Genomic DNA, 18,751 nt, shown 5'->3' with positions numbered 1-18,751 from the left:
TCTGCATTTTTATCTGTTCTGTTTTAGTATGTGTCCAGTTTTAAGGTAAAGAACTGTGTGTTCTGTGTGGAGACCTTGTGATTAAAGAATGTTTTCCTTTTCTTAAGGAATTCTGATGCGTGTTTGCAGAAGAATTCTTTTATAAGGTGCTGTCATCTATGGACTTGTCTCTTTTTCCATTAAGGTTGGTTAAAGGAATTCAGCATCCCCAAGCTCCCACGTGTGATGTTCAGTGTGTTCTTCCTCCCAGATTTATTTGCAAATTAGCTGCTTCAGCTTGCAGCACTTCCAGGTTTTGGGTTGGATTTTCCCTATCTCATATCTGTAAACCAAAAATTCCCTACAGTGTGTCCCTCTCAAAAGTTAAAGGCTGAAAGCAAGAGGTTTTCTGCTTGCCATGGACCTTGCTGTGCTATGGTGGGTTGGGAGCCTCAGGAGGTGGAAGCTGTGGCCTGTACTCATTTACCCTGTTAAAAACCAGACTATTCTCTTATGGAAGAGTAATACTTTGGGAAGTGAGGCGTGCAGTGCCCTCTGTCTGCAGATGCCAAAGGCAGGCATGAATCTGGGACCAGGGAGTAAACTGTTAGTACTTTAAAATGGGAAATGAGCCCAGTGATTGCTGCTGTGGCAGCAGAGGGAATCATGGCATTTCCTGTAGAAATTCGGGGAATATCGTGTGTTCTGTGCTTATATATTGACACATACGTGTAGTCCTGCTCTGGTTAACCCTACCCTTGCGTGCATAAAGGCTCCTTCAGCAGAACTCGGCCTGTTTGACTCGTCAGCGCTAGCTTTAACACATGTATTAACGAACAACCATGCACGCCGTGGAAGCGTGTCCCCGCGTCTCACTGCGAGCCCAAGAACAGCAACACAATGCAGCACCAAAGAGCTGTTGTAACGATGGATGGGGACTATAATAGACCAGGGAGAGAGGGCAGCAGCGAGAGGCGAATTCAGCCAGGGCTGGGGAAAGCCGCCCTTCTCCCCGCAGAGCCATCTATGCCCTAACAAAGGAGATCCCGAGCTCTGGAATCAGGTACCGTAACCCAGGCAACCCCGCGCTCTGGATGCTGTCCCGCTGCCCGCCCTGCCTCCCGTACCTGCAGCCGGGGCGCGCTCCTCGGCGGGCTCCTCCCGCCCGGCTGCGCGCGCTGCTCCGGAGCACCGCAGCGTTGGGAGCCGGGATTGGCTGGGCACTGCTGCAGTGGGGATGCAGCCTGGGGTTGTTCAGCCTCGCTGCTCGCCCGATGCCGTTGGGATGAGCCGGGACGTGCGGGTGAATTGGCAGCGCTGAGCAGCTTCCCTCCGAGAGCTTCATCTCGAGCTTTCCGCTCTTTAAGCATCTCGGCCAAAGCTGCTCCGTGCCAGGGGTCTTGTGCTTTGTCTGTTGCCATCAGGTCCGAGAGGCTCTGGTACAATGAGCTGCTTGTCAGGCCAGGCACGACCGCAGTAGCAGCGATTTCTAAAGGCAGGAAGCGTCCGCAGGAGCGGGCTGTAAAGAATCCGAGCCCGTGGAGTCGCTGGGTTGAAGCTCCCGCTGGCTGCTGGGCTCATTCCCGTCTCGGGGGTGCTTGGTAGTGCAGTCACATCATCCTTGGCAGCGGGCAGCTCCTGAGAGCGCAGGGCTTCCCTGCCCAAGATGCTCTTTGGAGCAGCAATGCGGCAGACCCTGTGGCGTTTTCTGTCTAGCTTCTTTCCCAGGGCCGTATGCCAAGGTCCTGCAGATGAAAAAGAGGATGAGGCCAGAAACACCACCCCACTTCCAGGCCCCGGGGAGAAAGGGCCAAAGATGTTGGGGAAGCCACAGGACAGAGGGACTGATCCCACTGAAAAGAGACCAACTATCCTACTGGTGGTTGGACCCGCAGAGCATTTTCCAAAGGTAATGGGATACGCAGGGGCTGGTGCACATGATAGAGGAGTGTGTGGTCTGCGGGGAGTAGGGGTGCTGCAAGGTGGAGTGTGTGAGTACCTGGAGGGGTGTGTATGTATTTGGGGAGGGGAAAAGGGAGCAGGGCACCACGCGTGTGCTTGCTAGGGAGGAAATGGGGGGGATTTAACCTTTCAGACCTGATGTTCAAAGGTGTGTGTGTGGGGGGTGGGAATGCTGTTTAGGGGCAAAGGGGAATACGGGAGTCTCGAAGGTTCCTGGACAACTTGTAAGGAACAAGACTGAGACGGCAGGGAATGATGATGCAGGTTAGTGGCGAGTCCCACCCCTGCACTGGAGACCAGCAAAGGAGCAGCTAGATCCCAAAATATTCCAAAGTCTGGTCATTTGGCAAGCCTGGGGAAAAGCCAGCGTGTTCCGAGCAGATGAGTAACTGGCTGTATTATCTGAATGGCACAGCCCAGAGGAGAGTAAAGCCTGTCCCTGGGGAGCGGGGAGCATCAGGGAGACACTGGAATCTGGGTTAGGAAGGGAACTTCCCCCGGGGGTGTGAGAGCAGGGAGGTGGTGGGTGCACCCAATTGGTGGAGAAGCAACGGTGAGGCTTTGTCTGGGGGGAGGCAAACAAAAGCTGCTCAGTTTAGTGCTGGGCTCCTAGCACAATGCAGGTCTGCCTTAGTTTTGATGGGAAGGGAATGCTGTCCGTATCTCCTGGAGATGGTTCAGTCAGCTCTGCCTGTGTGTGGTTTAAAACCAAGGGTGTGACTTGAGAAGGAGGCAGGCATAACCCCTGCAAGTGGTGGGAGCTTGGGATAACAGGGAAGGGCTGCAGCAGGGATATAGGAGTGCATGACTTGCAGGATGCAGTATTTGACAGGGCATGGTTGTTGCTGTAAGCTTTCTCTGTAAAATGGGGACAAACAGGTTGAAGTTATTGAGGGGGTTTATAACCTGGTTTGAGTGGGAAGAGGCAGCGTGGCTTTTTACATGCTGGGAAGCAGAAGCCACTCCCTGCTTGAGTCAGGCTGGAAAACCTCCAGGGACTTTTGCCTTCATCCCTATTGCCGTTAGCACTGTGCATCCTCGTCAGAAAGAGGAGTGTGTGCATTTGGAGGAGGGCTTTTGTGCTCAGGGGTTGAAGGAGGGCAGAGACTGGGAACTGCAGGAGGCTGTGATGAAAACCCTGAAAGCACAGGGCTGGGAATCCGTGGTGTCTCGCAGGGAACAGTGGTCCCTCAGTCATGGAAAGTCCATCTGTTCTCACCTGCAAATGAAGCTTTCTCTGAAAGCTGATCCCAATCTCCTCTTTCCTGCATGACCCTGGCAAGTTCTGCTGCATAGAAATCTTAAAACTGGCTAACAGAGAATACCTAGAGGATAAGGATGTGGCAAAATGGAGTTATTGCAGCTTAAGAAGTAAGTGCCCATCTGCTGGGAGGTTGTGACTGTGTAATTTTAGCCTGCCCTGATTGTAAAGTAAAACACAGGCTAAAGCTCTTGTGTCGGGGATTATGCAGATAGGTTTTACCTTGCAGTTCAGGCCGGCTAATACCGCATCCAGCCGTCGCTGTGGCTCAGCTGACGGACAGTAACTTGCTAAGCTGCAATGACTTGTTTGTGCTTGATCAGATACCTGTGTTCTAATGACCCATCTGAAAGTCTCTTGCAGCCTCAGGGATGGATTCTAAACCGCCGTGAGCAAACAGTGTGTGTTGGTGTTAAAGAAAATGGGACACACACATACACACAGAGCTTTTGTTCTCTGCCACTGGCTGGCTGTGACCTTGGGAGAAGTCTCTTGACTGGTGTGGCATTGGGTTTGTAAACCCACCTGTAACTGTGTGCTAAACCCCCATGAAATACCATGTCTGGTACTGTAAGGAATTGACATCTATCAATAAGCTTGACCAGAGATGCTTCCTAGCCCTGGCTCTTCAGTCTTTGCTGTCCTCGGGGTGTTTCTGCTCAGATCCTTGCTCGAAGGAAATGATTTCACCAGGAGGCTGTTTCTGCAGGTGTGGGAGAAAATATTGATTGCAAATGTGATGCGTTGGCCTCTGAGTGTGTGTACACAGGAGAGAGGCATCATCTGCCCCTGATGTCACCATCTGGACTTGTAACTTTGGATCTGTGTGTTGTCAGTGGAACAGGTCACCTTGATGTCAGATACCGTGTCCCGGTGTTGTTTTCCCTCCCCGGTCCCTATCCTTCCCCTTGCACAGCCTTGGCTGGCTGCAGCTCTTCCCTCTGCTGGGGGGTCTCTTAAATGATTAACTCCCCTCCTTCAGACACCGTACTCTCTTTGTTTGTGCTTTGGGAGCACTTTCTGTACTGTACAATTAATTATAAGCTACTTTCCAGAATCTAAACACTTAACAAGTCAGCAGAACCTAGGGAAAGCTTCCAGCAATAGCGGTTCTCCCTCTGCCCCATGGTGTACTTGCCCAGCGAGCTGCTTTGCCTGTGGAGGAGGATGTTGGTTACGTGCTGTGATGCTCGCTGGCACTTGATATTTATAGAGACCTTTTTTATAGCAAAGTAAATTCAAAATTAAACAGCATGCTTTCCTGCTCCTTGTATGGCTGCATCCTCCCATCCTTCGGGAGGTACCTTCTGCAGCTGATGTAGTAAACCAGTGATGAAGTAGATGCCTATAAGAGTAGAAATGACTTGGAAAGGTGAAGTGTTGGGATTGCAGGGTGCTGAGTAACTTGTGACAGCGCTCAAATAAGAAACAAATCCTATAAATAAAGTGAAAATGGGTTTGCAGCTTCTTTGATGGCAATGAAACTGAGGAGGAAGATGGACCCATCTCATGCTCCCTTTAGCAGAGGAGGGTATCAGCTAGGCTGCCTTCACATTGACCAGAAACATGTAGGTCCAGCTTCATTGTAAGAAGTGTCAGACTTGAAAGGCCTGACTTCCTTTGGAGCTCTGTGCCCTGTCCTGGGCTTGACCAGGATTAGACACAGCTACCAAGGGATGTACAACCCATACAACTCCTGTATTGAAGCCCTGGCTGTGTATGTGCTGGCAGGGGCTGGGGGAGCAGGACCAAGGCTTGGGGTGCTGTGTTCCAGCAGCACTGACCCTGCAGCTTTGCCTTTTGAGTACTTCCAGATTTACCCAGGGTTTCTTAGGTGAAATCTGGAAAAGTTCCTTTTGCCACTATAGCCAGAATTGCTGGTATAAACTTCATCCTTAATCCGTCTCTCCTTCTTAGCTCGCTGCCCTGTAATTAATACCCTGCTTAAAATCAGCTTTCTCCACTATATTACCTTCCTTCTTTCCCCTGACGTCAGTAATGGGGCTTTTCTTCCCTAAAATGAGCAGATTTTGCCTTTTATCCCTGGCTGCCAACTCCAGACAGAGTTTATTGGGGGAATCTGCATCATGTTGGCATGGCAACCAAGCAGCTCTACCACTGATACTTGGCAACTCGTGGGAAGGACTACGGAGGATCTTAAGACTTGGTGGAGCAAATCCGAGTTATATTTGTGCACATACTACCTGGAGCTGGGGGTGGGCTGCTCGCCTTGGTCAGGCTCCTCCATCATGGAATGGTTTGGGTTGGAAGGGACCTTAAAGCTCATCCAGTTCCAACCCCCTGCCATGGGCAGGGACACCTTCCACTAGAGCAGCTTGCTCCAAGCCCCGTTCAGCCTGGCCTTGATGCTGTTGGTGTGCAGCATTAGGGTGCTGTCGGTGTGCAGGGAGTGAGCTGCTGCAGCTGATCTTTAAGAGGATCTGGAGTCCCTGAACACATCCTGTTTCCATGCAGAGGAACGTCAGCAGAGAGGAGGTTAAGCCTGGTTAGGTAACATGGCATAGAGCTGGGGTAGATGAGGTGCTGGGGGAGGACGTAGGAACTGTTTGGGTCACGATTCTCAAGGGTACCCAATTGCTGTGAGTCAGGATTTATTAAGCTTAAAAAAACTCCATTAAAATATCCTTGAAATAAAGCCCCAGATTAAATATTCCCAATCCATGTGATTGACACGTAGCTCCACAAACAGCTCACTGCAGACCTTGGCTTCTCCTTACAGAACAAAATGCCACGGTAAAGACGTAAAGGCCCCTTGTGCATTAGGATGGGAGGAAGGGAGTGCTTATTGGACTTTGCACTGGCCAGGCAGGCTGTACAGACAGAGCAAACACAAGGAAATGTTGCTGTGTCTGCAGTGGTGGGGAAAGCTGTTGCTGGGCTGGCTTAAACCAGCTAAGCAAACATGCTGTGCTACTTCAAGTGCAGGCAGGGCCATGGTGTTCTGGTTATGGGCTATGGCTTTTTGCGTCTTCCTTGTGTAGCATCTTATCTTTGGTGAACATCAAGACCATAACTTTATTGGCAAACTCATGTTAGCAGCGAGTTATTTATTGTGGCTTGAGTAGCCTTGTAACCTGCTGCACTGCTTTGGTACTCTCACTGCAGAGCTAGGTGTTATCCCTGCATCAAACTCCACTAAATGCTTAAAAGCCTGTAATTAGGTCCACATTAAATGATGTGTGTGCCACACTCCCTGGCTTGCTCCTGATGAAAGCCCAGGAAGTCCCTGACAAAGTGGTTAAATGGTAGGAGCTGGAAAGTGTTGTTCTACCTGGGCCACTTTATAGCACACATCTGACTGCAATGTTTAATGGTGGCTGGAAGAGGAGGAAAACCTCTTCAGCTGGTGTAACTGCTGTGTGGATGCTTAGCTAAGGGCCTTTGGAGCAGATGGGGCTGTTCTGAAGCCTGCCCTTGATTTAGTGGTTCTCTGGATGTTAAGCACAATGGCAAACCTCCACAGGCTTTACTGGTGTTAGTGACTGGAGTGCTGCAGAGGAGAGAGATGCTGGTATGCAGGTATCTCTGCTTCTGGCTGGCATTGGGTGCTTTTGGGAGAGCTTGCAATAAAAGCAAATCAACTCATAGCCTTATAAAAGTGGAACTTTTGCTTAACTGGATATCCCAAGCATGTATGAAAGCAGTAGGTGAGTGGCATCCTGCTCTGTGTTCTGGAGGCAGATTTCTTGGGACGAGGAGGACAGAGTCCTCTTGTGTCGTATGGGTGGGAGAGATCATGCTCAAGCCTGGTCCCTATTGTGCTGCGTATGTAGATTCTTGGAGATGTGAAAACAGGACCAGAAAGGACAGACCGGATGTAAGGAGCAGCGAGCAACATCCTACCTGGATGTCAGCCAAAGCCTCTTGGGTTGAGAGAGGGAAGCCTGGTTAAGAGTTAACTTGTGGTGAGCTGATGTAAGGTCTCTGTGCTCCATGGGAGCCTGGTGTTGAGCAATGGGAGGCCTGCTGGGTGGGACTCTACAGCCACAGCTTTCCTTTTAAGTAGAAGGGCAGGGCTTGTGCAGCCAATCCCACCCGTGCCAGCTTTGCTCATAGGCATGTGTCATGAGTCTTGCTGGCATTTCCTTTCCACCACACACTGAAAGCAGCTCCTGGGAATCACTTGGTTTTACTTCCCTTCCCAGTGGGTCCAAGCAGGGCAGCTGAGGCTCTGGCTTGAGAAGATGCTCTGCCTCTGCCTGTATGTGCCGGTGTTCGGGAAGTCCCAGGCTGAGTTTGAGTACTTTGAGTCGAAGGGGCTGCCGGCTGGACTCAAATCTATCTTCAGACTCAGCCTTTTCATTCCATCCCAGGAATTCTCCACCTATCGCCAGTGGAAACAGGTATGGCTCTGAGGGAGGAATGGGGGTGAGTGATGGTGGTCTCTAATACCCTCAGTGGCAGGGTTGTGGGGAAGAAGCTCATGATGGCTCTGTCATCATAGCAGGGTGTAGCATGGATCCCTTGGTTGGGGTTGCTGAAACAGCGTGGAGGTTCTTTTGGGTTGGATCGTAAGAGAGCTCAGTGCCTCTATGTTTAAACCATGATTTGATGCACAGTAAATAGAAAAAGGGTTTTTCCCAACTGTTCTTCTCTAACTGATCTGCTCCAATAGTGTTTCACATCCTCTTCCTTTTCCTTCTTGCATCCTGCCTCCCTCTGGCAGGAGGTGTGTCATCTGGTGTCAGCCCCCAGTGAGGGTGAGCGGGTTTGTGCTATAAGCAGAAGAGCAGCTTCGTGCTCGTGGCTCAGCAGTGGTGAGTGGGCTGAGCTGGGGGAGGTTATAGAGCGTTCCCCTTCACTGTGGAATGAAGAGGCACTAAATCCATGGAGTGCTCTGTCTGACCGTATCACAGCCCTTGCTCTCAGCTTGCCCTGCTGCTGTGGCTCTTATCACCAGGCTTGAAGAGCACAGACAGCTGATGATTGAACAGCAAAGCTGGGTGGGCTTTTTATATCTCTGTACAGACACAAAGCATAATGGTAGCAGGCTTTAAGACATGTGGGGTCCCACAGTGTGCTGCGGGGTCTGTGTGTGGTGCAGGTGACCATACAAGCAACAGCAGCCACGTAGCTGTCGGTGACCAGTTCTGTCTACGGAGAGTTTGTATTTGCTATTAAAGAGCTGCAGGCAGGCACTTGTTCGTAGCTCTGGAGAAGATGCTGTTGGCTTTCTCACCCTTCCCATGTGTGCTGTGGGTTAGTGCTGGGCAGCAGAGCAGCTTTCATTACCTGCGGTCTCTGACCATTGCTCGCACATCTCTGTGGCTGGGAGCACAGGAGCACTTGCACAGTCACATCCCTGATGCAGTGCTCTCAGTCATCAGTGCCTGCCAACTGCCTGTGGCCAGCCGGAGGGAAGCCCTGATTCAGCTGTTCGAGGCCAGCCTGCTGACATGTGAGGGGTGTTGCTCTATCTTTAGCCTGCAAGTTGAATGTAAGGTCATAGCTGAACTTTACAACAGTCATATGATGAATTGCAAGTGAAGAATACCGGGTGTACCTCAAAGGTCAGGGCAGCTGGGACAGTGCTTTCTTATTTAAGGCTCCTAAAATGATTAGGAATAATCCTCATAGCATTCGAGCTGAAGTGACAGGGCTGAGAGTGGGTTTTAATAGTGAAGTATTTAGTGTTTAAGTCATTTAAAATGGCATGGAAACACAGGCTTATGAAGGGGACTGGTGCTCATAGGTGAGGAAATATCACAATAAGCTTATTACTTTTGAAGCTCAAACAAGATACTGGTGGGCAGAGGGTTAGCCTAATGTTGGATTTCAGCTCAGAGCTTCCTTCTCCCACCTACTGTTCACATACATGTTACAGGCATTAAACAAAAACTGTAGGTGATGCAGTAGACTGAATCACCCCTCATTTACTGTTGCCCATTGATTCATGTTGGAAAAGACTTGAAAGCTGTCAAAGAGCAAGTGACTGAACAAGAAGAGAAATAGGAACTCCCTGAGCCACATTCCTGCAGCCTGGAGATCACCTCTCCTGTCAACAAGTGTGCCCTTAGACAGGACAGTCCATGTGCTATTGCCCTGTGCTGGAGTGGGTTAATGAGTCATTTACCTTGTCCTGGATGTCTGGCACAGAGTCTGATCTTGATTTTAGCTTTGTCCTATTAAGAGCCTTTTCTTGTTCTATATGCATCTCATGGAAACTTGTATAATTAGAGCACATAGCTTCAGGGTGCCTAAACCAGTTCATAGGGGTTTTTATCTTTGGCTGTGTCCATTAGAGCTGGGCAGGCTTTTTCTGGTTGGAGTTAGTTATTGCCAGAGGCACCTAACTCCTCTAAGGATCGTAGTAGGCACGAAATTCCTTCTCCTATTCAGGTGTTTTTATTACCTGAAGTTTTGTGATTCACTTTGTATGCAAATCTGTTCATACTTAGTTCAAGAACCTCCACAGGGGCTTTATAAGGTGTTAAATCGTGATACAGCACTAAGATTAGACACATGATAGTGGCACAATATCCCTGTCAAGGCATGAGGCGTTTTATCTGTGTAACTAACTTTAGGAGAGGCAGTTGCCTGGAATCGGGTGACTTTTTACATTACTTCTTTGCTCACATTTCTTTGAGGGATTGTGATTGTCAGCTGTCTTCTGGAGGCAAAGTCAAAGTTGGGTAGGAAATGATCTTTATATTGGATAGAATGAGGGGCAGAGCTGTCTGAACAAAGGAACTGACAGCTTCTGATGTTCCTGAACAGAAAATTGTGAAGGCTGGAGACAAGGACCTGGATGGACAACTGGATTTTGAGGAATTTGTTCACTATCTCCAAGATCATGAGAAGAAACTGAGGCTGGTCTTCAAGAGCTTGGATAAGAAGAATGATGGTAAGCACCTTTCTCGTGCTCATGAATAGGCCTGCTCCATGAGTGAGCTCGTAATCTGTATACCTGAGCTCACTGGCTTATCTTTGCAGGCCGTATTGATGCCCAGGAGATTGTACAGTCCCTTCGGGACCTGGGAGTCAAGATCTCTGAACAGCAGGCTGAGAAAATCCTGAAGAGGTGAGGATTCCACTGCTCCTTCTGCTTTACTGCTGAGGGGGTTAGAAAGAAACAGAGAGACAAGGAACCCATCTCTTCTTTCTACCCTGTACGCTCTTTCCAGAGACCTCAGCTCCTCCCTTTTTGCCTGTTGTTCTTCATTTTGATCTGTTTTTTAACCCTCTCCATGGTTTGACGCTTACAAAGTCATAATGCACTATGGAAAGTCACTGTCAATCTCTTTATTTCCTGACCTGTTGTGGGTACTTGCATCCCTGTCTCATTGTCCTGCTGCCCCGAGCTTGCTGCTTTGGAGGACTGTGCAGTTGCTCTTTGGAAATGCTGAGTGCTTTGTGCATGTGGCACTAACATGGTAACAACCACTTATTTGTGCTGTTTTTTCCTCTTTCTTTCCTCTGCTACCTTCCCTCTGTCTGTTTGCCTGTGTGTCAGAATAAGGACGGGACACTTCTGGGGTCCTGTCACCTAGTAAGTATTATTTTGCCTTCAGTGTCAGTTGTGTCCCTGATCTTGGTAGGAGGGGGTGCAACTACTCCTGTGGGTCAGTTAAAGGGGAGAGACAGGGGAGGAACAAAGGAGCCCACTTCTACCTGTGCTGTGTTTGAATAGGTTTTAGCTTTGTCTTGTGTCTCTTTAGAAGTCTTTTAGTAGCTGCTTTGCAAAACTTCGTTTGGTGTAGGCCTGAATAATCAAAGGGAAGGGGAGGAGGAATTTGTCATCCAGTGGGAGTCTGTACTCACTTAATGCTGCATCTTTTTAGCATGGATAAAAATGGGACAATGACAATTGATTGGAATGAGTGGCGAGACTATCACCTGCTGCACCCAGTGGAGAACATTCCTGAAATCATCCTCTACTGGAAGCACTCCACGGTAAGAAGTGGCTCCTCTGCAACAGGTCTTGCTCTTTGCCCAGCTTCTCAGCCAGAGTCCTGACCCCCAGGAGCTGCTATCAGCAGTCCTATCTTTCTCTCTATGGTTCAATAGCTGCCTTGTAGCCCTAGGAGCCCAATTGCTTCCTGTCCTGTTATCTTGCCACCCATCACTGGCACAGCTTCTGAAGCCTTTGGCACAGGTGATAACTGCACAAAGATGAGGGTGTTCACTTGACTTGTGCCTCTCAGAGCTCATACCCATGGCCAGTCCCTGCTGGTTCAGGACCTGTTAAAACTGGAAATGGATTTGACAAGCACCCGTCCTTCCTGGAGATATTTCAGTGTGTGTAAAGAGCATGTAATGAGATTAAACTGGCTGCAAGCGTGGAAGGTTCCAGACAGGTCCAGCCTTTTTGCCAGGCAGCTGCCTGCAGTTGGTCATTTTGTTTCTTACAATGATCCACAGCATTTTAATGCAGACAAATGTTGAGCAGTTGCCAGATTCATGAGCAGAAATCTCTGGATGTGAAGGTTCCACCTGTGCCATGCTTATAAACAGTGGTGGTTCCTAAGGCCAGGCACAGCAGTTCAGGGCTATAGATAAGCTGCTGAGCTGGGCTAAGCATATCCAGTCCTTCAACACTTCGCACTGATTAAGAGCAGTAAGACTTGGACATAGTCACTGGCTAATGAAACGTTTCTCAACACCTTCTACTTCTGCAGATCTTTGATGTGGGAGAGAACTTGACTGTTCCTGACGAGTTCACGGTGGAAGAGAGGCAGACAGGGATGTGGTGGAGACACCTGGTTGCAGGTGGAGGTGCAGGTGCCGTGTCCAGGACTTGTACAGCTCCCTTGGACCGCTTGAAAGTGCTCATGCAGGTATGATGGAGCAGCTTCAGTTTGTTTGGATACTCAGGCAGATTCCTTTAATATTCTTGGGTGCCTAGGAGGGAATAATCATAGAATCACAGAATAGTTAGGGTTGGAAAGGACCTTAAGATCATCCAGTTCCAACCCCCCTGCCGTGGGCAGGGACACCTCACACTAAACCATGCCACCCAAGGCCTCGTCCAACCTGGCCTTGAACACTGCCAGGGATGGAGCATTCATATAACGTAATAATAGTAATAATACCCATCAACACATTACAGCACTCTGACCAGAGTTAGTATCATTGCTCGTGTATTGCTTTTTGGATTATTTGAATGATCCAAGTCATGTTAAAGTTGTCTTTGTTGGTTAGGGGAAAAAATACAGAAACTGTTCTGGGATGTGACATATGAGAGCTCTCAATGGTTGGGGAGCTTTGTGCTTTAGGGCACTGGAAACCTTGGGTGTTGGTGAAACAGGTTTAAGCCTTGTGTTTTCATGAGGCTACAAGAGTTGAAGTGGTTGTTGTGGTCAGGGGGCAGCACTTGAACTTACTGTAAGTATTATCAGCATTAGAAAGGAGTTAGTAAACCTTGATTTTTCACCTGCTTTGCCACTGTACTTGCTCTTGTGCCAGCTGAGAAGTTTACCTGGGGTAACTGATCCTGCAGTAGGTATGGGAGTTGTTTATTTAACCTTTCCTCCCGTTCTAGAGAGAGATACTGATTAGGTCCATTAGTTAACAGTAGACTTTGCAGGAAAGGAAAGAAGCTTGCTTTCCTATTGTAGGAGTTATCTGGGAGGGATTAAAGCCTTGGCAAATCTCTGGTAAATGAAAAAAGTGCCCTTTTGTCCCTGGATTACAGAAAAATGTGGCATTGTCGTAATCGGGGCTGGAGCTAATCCAAGCTTGCCTGCTCTCTCCCAGGTCCATGCCTCCCGCAGTAACAACATGTGCATCATTGGCGGCTTTACTCAAATGATCCGAGAGGGTGGACCAAGGTCACTGTGGCGAGGGAATGGCATCAATGTGTTGAAGATTGCACCCGAATCTGCCATTAAATTCATGGCCTATGAGCAGGTGAGTAAAAGGGCACAGACAGAAGGCTTTGCAGAAGGACAAGCTGAAAGAAAAGCTGGCTGAGGTAAGTCAGCGAGGCTCAGTGTCTGTTTTGGCTTTTACAGATTAAGAGGTTCATCGGCACTGACCAAGAAATGCTGAGGATCCATGAGCGGCTGTTAGCTGGTTCTCTGGCTGGGGCCATTGCACAGAGCAGCATCTACCCCATGGAGGTGAGGCCCGGGGCTCACAGTCCAGCCCTTGGGGGATCATGGCAAGGTGCTGAGATGGGAGAATGTGGGTAGAACAGCAGCACTGTGATAGCTTAATTCTTGGAGGTTGTGTCAGGCAGTAGTGCTTGCATGATACTTGCTGTAGCCAAGTCATGCTCTTAAGTATGACATGGTGTGTTTTTATTCTCCTGTTGATTCTCCCGTAGGCCTTCATGGTGTTTATTTTTGCCTTCTAGGTTCTGAAAACAAGGATGGCTCTAAGGAAGACAGGACAATATTCAGGCGTGTTGGATTGTGCCAAAACCATCCTTCAAAAGGAAGGAATGGCTGCCTTCTACAAAGGCTACATCCCCAACATGCTAGGAATCATTCCGTATGCTGGCATTGACCTGGCAGTCTATGAGGTATAAACCCTTTAACTTGTAGGGCTGTGCTGCTTGTGTAGCTGTATCATTGTCAGACCTGACAGTTACTACAGGAGTTTATCAGAGCTTTCCTGATCAGCTTTGTAGGGCACAATTGGATTTATTTTTGCCCAAAATGGCCTAAAAGATAATCCAGTACAACAGTTCTGCTTCCCTAGTCAACATTATGCATGGTCCCTTGTTTGCTTTCTTTATGAGAAAGGATTTTCCCAAGTAGCAGTAGCTTAAAAAGCTTTGAGAAGCCTCATGCTCCTGGCTGAATTTGCACTGGGTTTCTGGGCCTTTACACTACATCTTTCACACAGTATGATGTGCTTTTTGATTGCCCCTTCACTGCTAACATGCAACTTGTTCCTTCCAGACACTGAAAAATGCCTGGTTACAACGCTATGCTGTCAACAGCGCCGACCCTGGAGTCTTTGTTCTGCTGGCCTGTGGCACCATCTCCAGTACCTGCGGGCAGCTCGCGAGTTACCCCCTGGCTCTCGTGAGGACACGCATGCAGGCCCAAGGTGAGGGCTTCTGGGAACTGGGGGAGCTCGTGCCACGGTCTCTGAGCTGGGTAAAGGTCCTTCAGTGTAAACGTTGCAACCACAGCCTTCCCTGGCCTGTGCAGCTGAGCAGAAGGCTGTTTGCCATGCTGCATGGGGACAGTGGACTTTGTGCCGCCCTTAGTGGCGGGGGCCGAGCACCTGCAGGGCAGAGCTCTTGTTTTGATGAGCAGTTTGGGGTTAAGGGCGTCTGCAGATCAGCTTGAGAGGATGCCTGTGATGCGCAGCGTGGCAGTGGCTCATGGAGAAGTTAGGTGCTGTTCCCCATGAAGCGCTTTTGCTCTGTGAACATCCACAGGAAACACTTAAATCAAAACACCTGGGCTGCATTATTGATCTGTGCCTTTCTCTATTACAGCTTCGGTGGAGGGTGCTCCTGAAGTGACAATGAGGGGACTCTTCAGACACATTCTGAAGACAGAGGGAGCCTTTGGTCTTTACCGGGGTCTGGCACCGAACTTTATGAAGGTGATCCCAGCTGTAAGCATCAGCTACGTGGTTTATGAGAACTTGAAGATGTCTCTGGGCGTGCAGTCACGGTGACCAGGAGATGCTGAGGACTTTGAACTCTGAAGTCTTGGGGTGCAACCTCAAGACGTATAGCCACCTCTCATTCTGTGAATGTGTTGACACTAAGCTGACTTAAGCAAAGCTGTGAAATCTCAGATAGTTTGTAAGTCAGTAAGGGCAGGGGGAGGATCTGGTGGCCTTTGCCATCTTGCTACTCTGTTCTACATCAAGTGGTCCTTTGTGTTGGGCCTTTTGGGAGACCAGGGGCTTAACTTCTGGTTGAATCTTAAGGCACGAGTTGCTGAGGTCAGTTCCCAGCAGCATGGCAGAGTAGCAAAGGTTTGGGTAAAGGGTCTGCTTTCAGTGTATAGCGTGTGCAGAGCTGTTTGCCTGCAGATGAGCACCTTCTGACTTGCTGAAAGAGCTTCTTTTTCCATTCAGAGAGCTTCTTTTTCTTGTCCCATTCAATTGTTCAACTTCCTACCCGTGTTCAAATTTGTACAAACCTCGTGTAGGAGCTGCTGCCACACCAGGCTTGTTGTTATGTTTACATATATTCCTTTGGGTAGGAGACATTCATGTTCTGCTTCCAAGACTTGACATGAAATGGAACTTTGAACTGTACTGGTTTTGAGGGCTGGTGGGCAGTGGTTTATCTGATCAGGCTGAAGGCTGTTTAGACCAGCCTGATGAAGAATTAAAGTTATTTATTTTTGATAGGTTTAAGTGTGTCTCATAAATCCACTAACAAGATGCACTTACTAACAGAAGCAGCAGACTAGAGCCTGCATGCCTGTATCCTTTGCATGCCGGGATTGGCTTGTCTTATACTCAGCAGGGGCTTGGAAAAGAGGAGGCAGGAGAGCCCTGGGTGGACTGGCACCTTGATGCATGGCTTTAGTGAACAAAACCCACTATATCACAGCTCCTGCGCAGTCCTGCTCCCAGCACAACGTGAGAGCTTCTGCGCAGCGTTGCATGGGCCTTTGAATTCCATTCTGCCTGGTGCCAAGGGTAACTGGTGGAACCTTTTCCAACCCCCGTGCCTATGCTGCTATCTATCTCTTTAGACCTCTTTGTAGATTGATGTTCAGGTTTGTGTTAGCAGGATGGAGTCCCCAAGCCAGGAGTGTGTGTGCTGTTGGGAAGGGGTGTTAGGGAAGAGGGGCTGGTTGTCACTGGGAGAGGTGGGCTTTCAGTCCTGAAGACATGCTTGCTTTGCTTTCAAAGGGTGCTTTTCATAAGGCTAAGGGAAAGACATGGCTTTAAAATTTCTCTGACTGCATTATGGGCTACTTTAATCGATAGGATCCGGCTGCTGAGGCCTGGGGGATCCTCATCCAACTTTTCACTTTGGGCAAAAAAGAAAGGACCAGCGTTGCATTCCACTGTTTTACTGCTTAAAGCATATTTATTTTGTATTTATTTGAACAGAGTTATGTCAGACTATTTTTATAGACTTGTTTAAATATTGTTACTGTGCTCGTAGGTCTGGTTTAGGAAGGTCTCTTTGTTCTCTCACATCACACAGCTGAGTCGTGGACATGGATGCTAAAGCACCTTCCTCTTGGGGCTTGAGCTGCCTTTCCCACGTCTGGGGTTGTTGCTGGAGGACCTCAGCCCAGAGAAATTCTGTAGCAAGAAGCCATAGGAGAGAAGGGAGTAATTGGGAAGCAGAACCTTGGGAGGAGGGAGAAGGGTGCACTGTGAGGCTTGCCTTACGTTGGAATTGCCTCCGTGCATGGCTGAGAGGCTGGTGGGTGGATGGCTGAAGTTGGGAAGTAGAAGGTCTGTGTATGTTAGATGTCACAACGGATAATTGAGAGCAATCCTGGGGAAATCTTAGGGGAAAGGGGGAGGGAAGAAATCTCAGGGACTAAACCCACAAGTTTCCAGAGAGATGGCAGGAAACTTGCGCTTGGGCACGAGCTGCTTTGAGGCTGGATCAGCAGAGCCTGCTGCTGGGGCAGTGCTCTTCCTAGGCAAGTGGGCACTGTGGAAACCAGACAAGGATGCACTGGCACTTAGCAGCTGCTTTTATGCTGACAGCTTTGGTGGTTCATGGAGAGTCTCCCAGGTAAGGCTCAGCCATGGCTATCCAGTGCTGGCAGCAGTTAGGCACATGGAAATCTAAATCAGTCTGGATTAGTGATGTGATTTTTTTCCACCCCCCCCCTCTTCTTGAGACCTGTCATAAATTCTGCAGTGGCTCCTTCCTACCAGTGTGGCCTAATGGGAATATGAATATCAGAATGCAAAAATCAATGCAAAATGACAACCATCTTTGTAGCTGTAACCACAAATTGTTATAATACAGATCTAACTTGGATTCTTCATGTAGGGAACAGTCTGCTAATAAAGGTCTGTCAAAGAGATACCACGTGTCTGCGTCTCTTCATTAACGTGGTTTGTTGGTGCTGTTTGTGGCCAGACTCTTCCTGGGATGGTTCCCACCAAGGATGCTGCCCCTGGGAAGGATTCTCCCTATGGGGACCTGGGAGAACAGAATTCTTCTTAAAGGCAAAACCAGCAAACCTGAGCTCAAGGCAGTGATGTGTTGGGGATGTGCAGATGCTGTTAACCCGTCTCTGAGTGTTGCTGGACTTTGCTCATCTGTTCAGTAGCCATAACTGTTCAGAGAAGACCCAGAAAAGCCCTGGAAGGAACCTGGCTCATAGGGCTTTTGAAGGAAAGGCTTTGTGCAGTTACTCCTTAAATCAAACCCCAACCAGGAGCTATCCTTGCAGCTCAGTCAGGACCCAGAGCTGGTAGCACAAGTGGCCTCTGATCAGGTTAACAAAACCTGCTGCAGGGGCCAGGCTGGCTTAGTTTGGTTCCTGTAATTCAAGGCTTTTATTCAGCTGTAAATCTACTCCTAAAGTCTGAGGCTTGGTAATACGAGCCTCTGCTTTCCATCCGTGTCAGCTCATATGCTTATCGAGCACTCGGCAGCCCTCACGTCTGGCAGCATCCCCTCTCCTACCCTTCTAGTGCCTCATCCCTTGAGGTGGGGAGTTGTGTTTCATGTCCCAGACTGATAAAGCTGTGTCTGAAGCAAGGGCTGGCCGGGTACCTGTGCCCTGAGACTGAGGGAATTGGCTGTATTTGACATTGTAAAACTCATTTGTGCCACAGGCATCAAGCCAAAGCCTCATTGCTGGAGCACTGCGCAGGGCCAGGCACCCTGCTGCTGCACAGGGAGGAGCAGGGCTCTTCACCATACCCCCTCCAGCTTTTCTCCTTTCCTTCCTTTTTAAGGAAAAGGGATATTTCCAGTGCTTAATTACGAGGTTAGAGCCGACACTGAATTGCTCTCCACATGCACAACAGCAGCCTCTTTATCAACCCCCTTCACAAGCACAGTGACGGTGCTTATGTCCCTGTGGGGCTGTGACAGGGGATGAGTGAGGTGCCCAATGAGTGTGGGGTATATTGGGGGCACAGAGAGCAGTGTGGGTGTTGGCACTTGAACCCTCTCACCTCTAGGCTGCTGAGATTACTGGGAAATGGGGAAACGGGACCTTTTCCTCTGGGAAATGAAAATCCTGCCTCCATTGGGTTATCACCCCCTCCCTCCCTCATTTGGCAGTGTTGTCATGCTGTATCACAGACCTTGCCATGGATAAACATTACTGGGGAGCAATTCCCTGATCCAAAGGCTTCGGGCAGGAATATTCATTATATTATTTGTTATATGGATAATCATTATTCAGGAATAATCATTCTAGGATTCTATTATCTCTGTCCCTGCTGGGCTCCTTCTGGCAGCCAAACCGCTGTTGAGAGAATTCCTCTTCCCCTCAGCCTACAGTTGAAGTTTGGAGCCTTCCATACATTCCAGTTATATTCCAGCTACCGATTGCTTGGCTCATTTAAAGCAGTTAATGATTGCCCTCTTCTGGTTCGCCTCCATCGCTGCTTCACTGCACTGCTGCTTTTCCAGAGAGCTTAGTACGAAGCGGAGGGACTGAGTGCAGAAAA

The 18,751-nt window shown here is 49.0% G+C and overlaps 1 protein-coding gene across 4 annotated transcripts; it reads left to right on the top strand.

Moving 5' to 3' along the window:
• Positions 1 to 1,217: 1,217 nt before the first annotated feature.
• On the top strand, positions 1,218 to 17,145 carry SLC25A25 (solute carrier family 25 member 25). Of its 4 annotated transcripts, none has more exons than XM_057405900.1 (11): positions 1,218 to 1,888; positions 9,941 to 10,067; positions 10,157 to 10,244; positions 10,677 to 10,712; positions 11,005 to 11,116; positions 11,842 to 12,000; positions 12,920 to 13,072; positions 13,177 to 13,284; positions 13,521 to 13,688; positions 14,071 to 14,221; positions 14,619 to 17,145. In XM_057405900.1, the coding sequence occupies exons 1-11, from the start codon at positions 1,646 to 1,648 to the stop codon at positions 14,801 to 14,803; spliced, it is 1,530 nt and encodes a 509-aa protein (XP_057261883.1). In that variant the 5' UTR covers positions 1,218 to 1,645; the 3' UTR covers positions 14,804 to 17,145. The 4 variants fall into 4 exon arrangements, with proteins under 4 accessions (XP_057261883.1, XP_057261884.1, XP_057261885.1 ...); XM_057405902.1 differs by lacking the exon at positions 1,218 to 1,888 and adding an exon at positions 7,206 to 7,566; XM_057405901.1 differs by lacking the exon at positions 10,677 to 10,712 and having other exon boundaries at positions 1,223 to 1,888.
• Positions 17,146 to 18,751: the final 1,606 nt, after the last annotated feature.

The sequence above is a fragment of the Pezoporus wallicus genome, unplaced genomic scaffold (assembly GCF_028554395.1).
Source record: "Pezoporus wallicus isolate ANWC-B61680 ecotype Strahan unplaced genomic scaffold, APGP_CSIRO_Pwel_v1 contig_4684, whole genome shotgun sequence".
NCBI classification, from domain to species: domain Eukaryota; kingdom Metazoa; phylum Chordata; class Aves; order Psittaciformes; family Psittacidae; genus Pezoporus; species Pezoporus wallicus.
Note: the sequence above shows the minus strand (reverse complement) of the source record. Positions and strands in the feature narration are given on the sequence as shown.

Excerpts from the sequence above, each read along its gene's own strand:
- SLC25A25 (XM_057405900.1), top strand. The coding sequence starts at position 1,646 with ATGCTCTTTGGAGCAGCAATGCGGCAGACCCTGTGGCGTTTTCTGTCT. Across the intron at positions 10,068-10,156 it reads CTTGGATAAGAAGAATGATG|GCCGTATTGATGCCCAGGAG; the intron begins GTAAGCACCTTT and ends TTATCTTTGCAG. Across the intron at positions 13,073-13,176 it reads AATTCATGGCCTATGAGCAG|ATTAAGAGGTTCATCGGCAC; the intron begins GTGAGTAAAAGG and ends TGGCTTTTACAG.